This window comes from Saccopteryx leptura, chromosome 5, assembly GCF_036850995.1.
Source record: "Saccopteryx leptura isolate mSacLep1 chromosome 5, mSacLep1_pri_phased_curated, whole genome shotgun sequence".
NCBI classification, from domain to species: domain Eukaryota; kingdom Metazoa; phylum Chordata; class Mammalia; order Chiroptera; family Emballonuridae; genus Saccopteryx; species Saccopteryx leptura.
In genome coordinates this window covers 595,735-608,267 of record NC_089507.1, presented here as the reverse complement: position 1 = coordinate 608,267, position 12,533 = coordinate 595,735, and the positions used below count along the sequence as shown (strand labels likewise).

At 49.8% G+C, this 12,533-nt stretch overlaps 1 protein-coding gene across 2 annotated transcripts in view; it reads right to left on the bottom strand.

Annotated features, from left to right (window-relative positions):
• Positions 1 to 2,140: 2,140 nt before the first annotated feature.
• UVSSA (UV stimulated scaffold protein A) overlaps positions 2,141 to 12,533 on the bottom strand; it is a 34,268-nt gene continuing 23,875 nt past the window's right edge. For both annotated transcript variants that reach the window (XM_066387432.1, XM_066387431.1), the window contains exon 14: positions 2,141 to 10,768. In XM_066387432.1, the coding sequence (XP_066243529.1) occupies positions 10,675 to 10,768 (94 nt within the window). In that variant the 3' untranslated portion in view covers positions 2,141 to 10,674. The remainder of the gene's footprint in view (positions 10,769 to 12,533) is intronic.

Genomic DNA, 12,533 nt, shown 5'->3' with positions numbered 1-12,533 from the left:
CCCAGCTATGGTCACACCCTGAAGTGGGTACTCCTTGGCCAGCAGCCTGCTCCTACCCCTTAGGGCCCCCTGTGCCCACCGCTTGCCCTCCGTTACAGCACCCACTCCTCCCTGCTAAACTTGCTTCCAGCTGCTCCTGCTTGGCTCCTCTCAGCCAGAGTCCCCCAAAGAGCTGTCTGTACTGTCTCCACTTCTGCCCACGCCCTCCCTCCCCACGGGGTTCCTCTGCGGCTCCCTCCTCCTTCTTAAAACCACGGGGAAGCTGGGGATCACTGTACCCCTTCATGCCTACCGCCTAGCATAAGCTCCGAGGGCCCACCCAGACCTTCTGCCCCTGGGACCATGGTCCCCGCCACTTCACAGTAAACCAGGGGTCGGGAACCTATGGCTCACGAGCCAGATGTGGCTCTTTTGATGGCTGCATCTGGCTCGCAGACAAATCTTTAATAAAAAAATGTTAAAAATATAAAACATTCTCATATATTACAATCCATTCATTTCTTACCGCTCATGTTCATGGTTGCGGGTGGCTGGAGCCAATCACAGCCGTCCTCCGGGACAACACCAAATTTTTATTGGATAATGCATAATGTACACAGGTCGTTGTATGGCTCTCACTGAATTACATTTTAAAATATGTGGCGTTTGGCCCTGGCCAGTTGGCTCAATGGTAGAGCATCGGCCTGGCGTGCAGAAGTCCCGGGTTCGATTCCCAGCCAAGGCACACAGGAGAAGCGCCCATCTGCTTCTCCACCCCTCCCCCTCTCCTTCCTCTCTGTCTCTCTCTTCCCCTCCCGCAGCCGAGGCTCCATTGGAGCAAAGATGGCCCGGGCGCTGGGGATGGCTCCTTGGCCTCTGCCCCAGGCACTAGAGTGGCTCTGGTCGCAACAGAGCGACAACCCGGAGGGGCAGAGCATCGCCCCCTGGTGGGCAGAGCATCGCCCCCTGGTGGGCGTGCCGGGTGGATCCCAGTCGGACGCATGCGGGAGTCTGTCTGACTGTCTCTCCCCAGTTTCCAGCTTCAGAAAAATACAAATATATATATATATATGGCGTTCATGGCTCTCTCAGCCAAAAAGGTTCCCGACCCCTGCAGTAAACCCTGGTGGCCTTGTGCCTCCTCCTTCAACTCACTCCCCACAGCCCAGGCCACCATGCCCTTCCCCCCACAGTGCTGTCCCATGCCCCCACAGCAGAGGCCTCTCCCGGCTGCCCCCCTACACTCATCAGTGCCCTCTCCTCCCTCTGCCCTTGCCTGCCCCCTTTTCACTTGTCACATGTCCCTTGCTCCTGGTCCAGCTGGCCTGAAAAGTCACATCCACCAGCCCAAGGTGGCACCCATGGCCCAGAGTCCCCAGGTCTCTCTTCTGGGTCACTTAAGAGTCATGTGCCACCAGGAAGTGTCACTCAGCTCAGAGGGACCTTTCCCAGCCCTGTGGGAGAAAAAGAGAGGTTCCTGAGGGGGCAGTTTTCATGGGGGGGTCGCCCTGGAGTGGGCAGGGAGGGGTGAGGGGCTGGGGAGCATAGTCAAGCAGGGAGTATCTAAAGGTCTGTGGGGGAGAGATGTCTCATCCATTCTAGGGCCCTCTCCCCCAGACAGGCTGCAACACCAAGACACTGTGTCCCACCCAATCCCACAGTCCTGTGTGGTGGCCCCTTGGAAGGAGCCTGTGCCCACACGTCCCCAAACCAGTGCTGGGCACTGGAGACAAGGACAGGCTGAACCCAGGGGAGGGGTGGGGCAGGAGGAAGAGCTGCTGAGACCTCTGTGCCTCCCAGCTGTCCAACTGTCACCTGGATCCTTCCGGCATCTCCAGGTCAGAGGTGCCCCTCATTCACAGGTGGGCTCATGCCTCTGGCACCAAAATCACCTTCTGGCCAGGCTGTCCCGCCCTGACTTGGGGACCCGAACCACACAAGTATAGGTGGGGAAGGGGAGGGGTGCTGAGGACACTGAGGCCCTCTGCTCTCCCTGGGGCCTGAGGAGAGTGTACCCACCAGCGCCCAGTCACATGACACCCAGCACTCAGCATGAACCTGCACATGACCTGCCAGCCGCAAACCCAGCCCAACCCCGACCCCTCTGCAAGGCCCTCTCCCCGGCCAGGCAGAAACACACCAACTGACAGATTTTTGGTGGTCTTTTTAAGATGTTATTTATTGATTTTATTGGAGGGGGGAGCAAGAAGTATTAACTCATAGTTGCTTTGGTTTAGTTGTTCATCGTTTGCTTTTTTGTGCCTTGACCAGGCAAGCCCAGGGCTTCGAACTGGCGACCTCAGCGTTCCAGGTCGATGCTCTATCCACTGTGCTACCACAGGTCAGGCAGGTTTGTCATTTAATCAACACTCATGGAGATGCATTAAAAGACGTGATACAAAGAGCACCAGTGACAAATTATCCCTGAATTAAATTTTACACAAACACTTCTATCTCACTAGTCTTCTAACTTTGGTGTTTCAGATCTGCAAGATATGAATTCATTAATAAATGGGGGGGCAAGACATATGAAATAAAAAACTATTTTCCTAGGTCATATTTTTTATTAAAATAAATGAGATGTAGGTCAGTGATTTCAATGTAAAGCTGAAACCCATAAAAGTATAGAAGAAAACATGGCAGAGTTTTTATTTAATATAATTTCTGCATGAGGAAGAAATCAGAGAACATGAAAGGTTGATTAAATCATCTGCACAAAAATCTACACAGGAGGACAAGTAAAATCAGAAGGCAAACTCAGGAAGTACCAACAATGCACCACATAAATAAAGCTAGTGTCCTTAAGGAATAAAGAGCTCCTACAATCCAATAAGAAACAAGTGAACAAGCCAATAGGAAATGAGCAAATCATTAGCACCCATAATGTACAGAAAAGGAAAACAAGTCTCACTCCTAAGAGAACTATCAGTTAAACTTCGAGGGTACACTTGTTCATAGCACTTGGCAAAGCTCAAACGTCATGGATACGTGATGGAGGTTTAGGGCGGTAAGCACTCTGGTTTAGCGCTGGTGGGAAAGTGGACTGGTGCCACTTCTAAGAGCAACTCCGCAGTTTCCATCACGGCTGCACTTGCACAAACACCCACAGTCAGCAAGTCCACGCCAGGAGCTGGGCTCCAGGGAAACACTCCTGGGTGAAGAGAGGCATGTGCAGGGACGTCTGCTGCAGTGCTGGTGGGAACAGGGAGTCTCCACCCCAACGCTGAGCCTGTCCTGTCCACAGTGGGCACCACCCACATGGAGGAATGCCAGGGAGCCACAGACCAGAGGAAGGACCTCAGAAACCCACTCTCCTGTAATGCCACACAAAGATGAAGTCGACTTTTTCAAAACTCTGGGAATTAACCCAAGACTTGTAACAATCTAAGGAGTATTTATCCAGCAAAGGTAAGTGAGCCTCAGCAAGGGTGAGCTCTGTGGCTTTAGTGTGTGCCGTGCCCACTCCCCCTCCAGCCGTGGGCGCCTGTGCAACCAGCAGCCTCACACCCACTGGAAGGGGAGATCAGGTGTGGAATGACCCCCAAAAGCCTCCTTCTCAGAGAGTTGTTACTATGTGACTTGTCTAGCTGCAACCTGGAAAAATCCAAAGCTCAGAGCTTGTCTGTATTGGGCCTGACACAACTGGCTCATCAGCGGTGTGTTCAGCAGCACAGCTTCTTGGTGGTGATACCGGTAAGGCCAAACAAGAGGCTGACCCAAAACACCAGAAGACCCTGAGCTCTCACCTCTGCCTGACCTTGACGCTCTGCAGGAAGGCACGGCCCAGGCCGAGTGGGCACCTGCCTGGCTGAGTGTGGAAGGTTCTCCCACCACAGACATTTGTTGGCTAAAACTGCAAGACTTACTGGGCCAAAGCATTTAAGGAAATCTCTGTCCGTCACTAGCCAGTCACTAAGCTAACCAAGCAGAGACCTCAGTGGCTGAGCACGACAAAGAACACAGATTTTACACAATTCATCCAGACACTGAGCAAACAAACAGCAGCAACAACAAATTCTGGGAAGGAAGGGGTATATCTGATTTCTAGAGTTGCTACATTATATTTAAAATGTCCAATTTTCTTTTTTTTTTAATTTTTTTTTTTTATAAATTTATTTTTTATTTATTCATTTTAGAGAGGAGAAGGAGAGACAGAGAGAAGGGGGGGGGGGAGGAGCTGGAAATATCAACTCCCATATGTGCCTTGACCAGGCAAGCCCAGGGTTTTGAACCGGCGACCTCAGCATTTCCAGGTCAACGCTTTATCCACTGCACCACCACAGGTCAGGCTTAATTTTTTATTTATTCATTTTAGAGAGGAGAGGGAGAGACAGAGAGAGAGAAGGGGGGGAGGAGCTGGAAGCATCAACTCCCATATGTGCCTTGACCAGGCAAGCCCAGGGTTTTGAACCGGCGACCTCAGCATTTCCAGGTCGACGCTTTATCCACTGCGCCACCACAGGTCAGGCTAAAATGTCCAATTTTCAACAACAAGAGAGTTATGAGACACACAGAGAAACAGGACAGTACGGCCCAGGCACATGCAAACAAGGAATCAGAAGAAACTGCCCTGGAAGCCTAGCTGGTGAACTTACTAGACCAAGACTAACTCACTACTATAGATATGTTCAAAGGACTAAAGGAAACCACATTTAAAGAACTAAAGTATGAGAATGATGTTTCACCAAATAGTGGAGATCAGTAAAAAGACAAATTGTAGAAGAGAACCAAGCAGAAATTCCAGAGCTGAGAATGAAGGCTCACCAGAGTCTAGGTGGCAAAAGAAATAATCCGGACCTTGAAGACAAGTCACTAGGTCTAGTCGAGAAACAGAAAAAAGGATAATAAAACTAAACAGGACCTCAAGATGAGTGAACACCGTCGACCAAATCAACGTACACACAATGGGAGTCCAAGGAGAAGAGAAAGAGCCAGGAAGACTCCTTCAAGAAATAATGGCCAAAACCTTCCCACTTCAACAAATTCCAAGTAGGACTCACACAGAAAGATCTACACCCAGGTGCTTCCTAGTTAAACAGGAAGACAGACAGACAGCATCTTGAAGCAGCAAGAAAACCACCTCGCTGTGCACCAGGCACGCCCGTTACAGTGGCAGCTGGCCGCTCACTGGAAACCACAAAGCCAGAAGGCGGTGGGAAGACAGATCCAAAGCGTTGAAGGAAGAAGACTGTTAATAAGAATTGTACATCCAGCAAAACTGTTCTTTAAAAGGGAAGGAGAAATTAAAACATTTCCAGATAAACAAAAATGGAGAGAATCCATTGCTGGCAGACCTTCCCAACAAGAAACATAAAGGGTGTCTTTGAGGCCAAAGTAAAAGACACTAGAACCAAATCCCTGAGAGAGAGATAAACAGCTCTGGTAAAGGCAACCATACAGCCAGGTAAAGATAGTATAAATGCATTTTTGCTTGTAAATCTTTTCCTTTCCTCTCTGATTTAAAAGACAACTGCATAAAGCAATGATTACGAAACTATGTCGATGGGCTCACCCCTTACAAAAGATGTAACTTGCACGACAGAAACAGCAGAGGAGCTGGGAGGGAACAGAGCTACATGGGAGCAAAGTTTTGTACATTACTGAAATTAACTTGGTGTGTTTTCAGACTAGACTGTATTATAATATATATAAATATCCACTTAACACACAAGAAAAACATAACAGAGGAAGAAAAACAAGACATGTATAAAACAAATAGAAAAATGGCATACATAAATCTTACCTTATCAGTAATTGCATTAAGGGTAAGTGGATTAAACACACCACTCAAGCAGCAGAGATTGGCAGACTAGATTAAAAACATGATCAACTATATGCTGTCTATAAGAAACTCTTCAGATTCAGAGATAAAATGAAAAGTAAAAAGGTAGAAAAAGATACACCATGCAAACAACAAGCAAAACCTACACTAGTATCATAGAGAAGAGACTTTCAGACAAAGTTGTGATTAGACACCGAAGGCCATGCTGGAGAAGGTTAACCCGTCAGGGAGAAATAACAAGTGTGAACATACAGGCAGACCTCGCCTCTGCACTTCACAGATGTGTGTTTTGCAAACTGAAGACAAGATCCTCCACCAGTGAAAAGACGCCGCCTCGCTTTCTTGTGAGGCTCGCTCTATCGCAGGGGTCTTGGGCCATGCCTGCAACAATACCGAGGTCTGTCTGTACACGCTCAACAGCAGAGCCCCAAAATACAGAGCAAGACCTCACAGGAATAAAGGGAAAAGAGACAACTGAAAAACAACAGCTGGAGATGTCAACACCCCAATTATGGCCGTAACAATAGTGCTGAGTCAACAAGGAAGAGAAGACTTCAACGCCACTGACCCCCTGGACCTAAGAGACAGCTATAGAACACTGACCATCAGGACACATGGAACTCATTCTCCAGGACAGCACTTACGTTAGGCCATAAAGTAAGTCTCAAATTTCAAAGGATTAAAGTCATATAAAATGTGTTCTTTGGCCACATGGAATGAAATTTGAAATTGAATATCAGAAAAATCTGGGATATTCACAACGATGTGGAATTTAAACAACAAACTCCTAAATAACCAATGAGTAAAAGAAGAAGCGACCAGAGAAATGAGAAAACACTTTGATATAAATAAAGAGGAAAACACAACATAGCAACACTTACAGGCTGAGGTGAAAAGTGATCGCAGTAAACACCCAAGTTAACAAGAAGACGGGTCTCCAATCAGTAAGCCAATCTCCCACTTGAAGACCCTATAAATAGGGTAGGGGAGGCAGAAGGAGGAACAGGGGGATAAATGGTGATGGAAGGAGACCTGACCTGGGGCGGAGAGCACACACTGTACAATGTCTTGTAGAATTGTACACCTGAAAGCTATACAATTTTATTAACTAAGGTCACCCCAATAAATTCAATGAAAAATAAAAACATAAAATAAAAAAGAAATTAAAGAAAAATAAACTCGAAAATAAAAGATTAAAGTGAAAATGAATGAAATAAAGATGGAAAAATAGAGACTATCAACAAAACCAAAAGTTGGTCTTCGAATAGCTCAGTATAATTGATCAAACTTTAATCAGACCGACGGAGAAAATAAAAAATGAGAGAAGACGTAAATTCCCAAAATCATCTTTTCCAACCTTACAAAAATAAAAAAGATTATAAATGAATAGTATGAACAATTGTATGTCAACAAACAGACAAATTCCTAGAAATACAAACTACTGAGACTGACTCAAGTAGGGACAGAAAGAAAATCTGAATAGACCTGAAAGACACTGAACTAGTAATAAAACAAGCAAAAACAAAAACGTCTCACAGAGGAATGCCTAGGACCAGAGAGCTTCACTGGTGAAGTCACCAAATACTTAAATAATTAACACCAACCCTTCACCAACTCTTCCAAAAACAGACAACGAGGTAATACTTCTCAACTAGATCTATGAGTCTGATACCAGTCTGATACCAAAGCCAGACAGACATTACCAGAGAAAACTGCTTTCTAATATTGACCATGAATACAGATGCAAAAATCCTTGAGAAAATACCATCAAATTAGGTCAGTGGAATAGCAAAATGACAGTGAGGCACAGGCAGAGACACATAACAAGAATCATACGTCATGACCAAGTGGGATTTACCCCGTGGATGCAAGGATGCTTCAGCATAGGAAAAACACTTAATGTAATACACCACATCAACAGAATAAAGGACAAAAGCCACATAATCATTTCAGTAAGTGAGAAAAGCATTTAGCAAAATTCGACACCCCTTCATGACAAAATCCCTCAACATACTAGAAAGAGACGAGAACCAGCTCAACATATTAGAAGTCGTATATGAAATGCCATCCTTGGTGGTGATGGACTGAAGACGTTTCCTCTAAGGTCAGGAACACGGCAAGAACACAGCAAGAACACGGCTGCTCCCGCCTCCGGTCTGACACGCACTGGAGAGGCAGCCAGGGCTACGGGCAAGAGAAAGAAATCAGAGGCCCAAACGGGGGCTCCTGCTGGAGAGAACAGGACTGTGCACAGAGGTGCCCAAGGAACACACACACTAATGGAGCAATCAGTGACTTCAGCAAGGTTGCAAACACAAGACCAGTATACAAAACCAGTTCTATTTCTACATTAACAATAAACAACCCAAAAATGAAATTCTGAACACAATTACATTTACAATAGCATCAAACAGAATAACATACTTGGGAACAAACTTAACAGCCTTAAATGCAAAACTTGTGCCCTGAAAACAGAAAAAACTCTGAGTAAATGGAAGGACAGCCCAAGTTCATGAGTCAGAAAACTTGATGTTAAGATGGCCACACTTTCCATAGTGATGTATGGATTCAATGCAATCCCGATCGAAATCTGCCTTTCTTTATAGAAACTGACCCTAAAATCCCCTTGGAAATAAGAGGGACCCAGACCAGAACAGCATGGAACCAGGAAAGCTGGAGGGCTCCCTCTGCAGCTGCAAACTTACCACAGAGCTACTTTAATCACAACACTGCGGCACTGTCACGAGGGCAGTCAATGGAGATGAGTCCAGAAAGTGAACTCATCTGTTTGTGGTCAACTGATGATCAGTCAAGTTGCCAAGATAATTCAACCAGGGGGAGAATAACCTTTTCAACAAGTGGACGTCTACACTCAAAAGAATGACCCTGGACGCCTGTCTCACACCACATAGAAAAATTAACTCAAAAAGGATCAAAAACCTAAATTTAAGAGCTGAACCTACAAAACTCTCAGAAGAAAACATAGGGGTATATCTTCGTGACCCTGGATTAGGCAATGATTGCTTAGATATGACATCAAAAGCGTAACTGGGAAAAGTAAATCGATGTACTGGGTACAATCAAACTTAATGCCTGTGATTCAAAGGACACTATTAGGAAAGTGAGAAGACAAAACGGGAGAAAATACCTGCAAACTAAACATACCCAGAATATATAAAGAACTCTTACATCTCAAAACAGTCCAATTAAACACGGGCAAAGGAGCCTGACCAGGTGGTGGCACAGTGGATGAGCGTTGGACTGGGACACTGAGGACCCAGGTTTGAAACCGAGGTCGCCGGCTTGAGCGTGGGGTCACTCAGTATGCTGTTGCCCCCCAGTCAAGGCACATATGAGAAAGCAATCAATGAACAAGTAAGGAACCACAATGAAAAACTGATGCTTCTCATCTCTCTCCCTTCCTGTCTGTCTGTCCCTGTCTGTCCCTCTCGCTGACTCTCTGTCTCTGTCAAAAAATTACAAAAAAACGGGCAGAGGATCTGGACACTTCTCCGGTAAGCACATGAAAAGATGCTCAACATTATTAGTTATCAGGAAAATGCAATCAAAACCACAATGAGATGGCGCCTCATACCCACTGTAACAGCTGTAGTTAAGATGAAGGAGGCTGGGTAGCTCAGTTGGTTAGAGCACTGTCCCAAAACACCAAGGTTTTGGGTTTGATCCCCAATCAGGGTGCCGACAGGAAGCAACCAATGAACATACAACTAAGTGGAACAACAAATGAATGCTTCTCTCTAAAATCAATCCAAAAGAAAAAAAGAGAAAAAAAAGGGTGGGGTAACAAGTGCCTGTGAGAAGGTGAAGGAATCAGAACCATGCGGGTGGCCGAGGTGCAGTCACTGTGGAAAGCAGGTCAGTAGCTCCTCAGAGTAGCCACGTGACCCAATAATTCCACTCCCAACGATACGCTCAAGAGAAGTGAAAATACACGTCTGCACAAACACTGCACATGTGTGTTCCCAGCAGCACTATGCATAACGGCCCGAACGTGCAGCAAGCACGCTGCTGGCGAGGGGGTGGACAGGGTGGGTACTCCCACCCGACACAGGGCTGTGGGGTGATGACGGGGAACGGCGTGCAGGCACCCTGCGACGCCTCAACCTCGGAACCGCCCGCTGCCAGGAAGCCCGACACAGAGCCCAGTGTCCAGGACAGAGAAACCAGAAACAGCAGCTCAGAGGGGGCCTGTGGCTGGGGTTGGGGGGGTGGCGAGGAGTGGCCACGCGTGGGACAGCCACCTCCCAGGGTGAGGAGAGGTTCTGGAACTGTGTGTGGGGGGGGTGTGCACCACCGGAAATGCCCCTGACGCCCCTGAGCTGTCCACTTCGCAGAGTGGGTGCCCTCCATGCAGCTGTTGCGAGCACACAGTGAGGCAGTCCTCTGCATTCTGATGGAACCACTGTCAGGTGGTCAACGTGGGACAAGGTGAATGGTTCACTTCCCTTTGTGTCTGTGTTAAAACAGCATTTACACAGAAGTGTGGGTGTTCTAGAGTTCCTGAGTGTCACCACTCACCCACCCAAAGGCTGGGAGATGGGGGTTGGGGTGCTGCACACACATTTTGAATATTGAGCGAGTAGCTTCCGCACTGAACCGCATCACAGAATGCACAGGCTGTGCCACATGCCCACTGGGCAGAGCTGCTGGGGTGATCCTCCGTGCTCCAGGGACCTCTCAGGCAAGGCAGACCCACAACCCAGATGGCAGTGGCCCCATGCCCAGGGAGCAGCCACGCTCTCAGGCACTGTAGTCAGAATGTGCGCCACTGCCTCACATCTCACACAGTGACAAGACGGTGGCTGCTGACCCGCCGTGCCCACTCCCTCTGGGGCACTGGCGGCAGAGGTGGAGCTGATGGGCAGAGAGGACCACAGCACAGCTGGTGGCCTCTAATTCAGCGCGTAGTTAAACTGGTTTGCAAACTTCTCGTGCTTCTTCTGGTCCATCTGGTTCATGGCTGTGACCACCCTCTGCACAGCCGCCCTGCAGAGAGAGCAAAGGAAGCATGACCAGGGAGGCCCAGGCTCCTGGGTGCCAGACCACGGCCTGGCAGGGGTAGGGCACAGGTCCTGGGGCAGCTGCTGCCCTCAGAGCCCTCACAGACCCTGACTGTTGAGTGATGCAGCTCAGAAATGACCAGAGCCAGAGACCACAGTGGGTAGCCCTGTCCCCAAAGCTGGCTTTACCTGGGCTGGACTGCACTCCAGACGGGCACAGCCTGCCCAGCATTGGGGTCTGGGGGGCGTGGTGTGCAGGGATTCGCACAGGAAGCATGGGACTCAGACTCTGTCCAGCCACACATGGCGCTCCACATCGAGTTGTAGGGAAACACTTAAGAACGGCCACTGGGCCCTGGCCGGTTGGCTCAGTGGTAGAGCATCGGCCTGGCGTGCAGGAGTCCTGGGTTTGATTCTCGGCCAGGGCACACAGGAGAAGCGCCCATCTGCTTCTCCACTCCTCCTCTTCTCCTTCCTCTCTGTCTCTCTTCCCCTCCCACAGCCAAGGCTCCATTGGAGCAAAGTTGGCCTGCGCGCTGAGGATGGCTCTGTGGCCTCTGCCTCAGGCGCTAGAGTGGCTCTGGTCACAACAGAGCGATGCCCCAGATGGGGAGAGCATCGCCCCCTGGTGGGGATGCCGGGTGGATCCCGGTCAGGCGCATGCGGGAGTCTGTCTAACTGCCTCCCCGTTTCCAATTTCAGAAAAATAAAAAATAAAATAAAATAAAAAAGAACGGCCACTGTGAGGCTGGTGTCTGGCCCGAGGAGCTCATGGCGTCCCCGCCCAGCCCGGCCTCTGTGAGGGTGGGGTCTGGCCTCAGTGGGCCTGTGCCTAGGAAGGAGCCGTTGAGGCCATGAAGCAGTGACTGCTGGACGCTAATCTGTGGGCTATCCCCACGGCCCTCCTGCAGGGAGAGCTCCAGCCACACAGCTGCTTCAAGGAGCCAGTCCTGGGCCCCACAGAGGACACAGGGAGGACACTTCTTCGGGTCAGCACCCAGGGTGCCCTTTACTACTGGCTGACCCACGGGAAACTAGCCTCACGCCTGGAGCGCTCGGGCTGAACCCTCTCTGGACACTGGAAGACACGACAGCCATGAGCCCAGAGGGCGGCACACGGCCACAGGAAGCTGCCTCCCGGTCCAGCCCCACTGGATGGGTTCACAGCAACACTGGCCAGGAGGTCAGGATGGGCCCCTCTGCCTGGGACGCTGAGCCGAGCCTCCCAGGGGCCACGTGAAGCCTGCCTGACGGACCCGCGGGGCCTCAGCACAGACCTGAGGAGGGGCAGCACCTCATGTGGTTTCCTGAACAAGGTCCTAGATGCCTCCTGGCAGCCCCGTGAGCACGGCGGGAGTCTCCTGCTGTCCACAGCAGCAGCCTGGGCGGTGGGGCTGCTGGGCTGGTGGCCTTTCTCTTCGGGTCCTGCCCAGGTCCCACCAGCCAGGGAGTCCAGCTGGGCTAGAGATGCCCTGACCCCTTGACCCCGAGTCGTGGTGAGAGCAGCACATCAAGTGTCCACTGTCCTGGTGAAACTGGCCAAGCTCTGCTGGGGCTGAGACCTGCCTAGGGACCCTGTCTTTCCAGACTTGGAGATAACTGCCTCCCTGAAGTCACAAGTGGACTTCCCTGGGCACTGACCACGAGCCAGCGGGCAAGGGCAGAGCAGGCTGCTCTGCACTGGGGGAGACGGCCTGTCCCCCCCTTCGCTGGCCGGGAGAACCCATCTGCCCGGGGGCCTGGCGGTCACA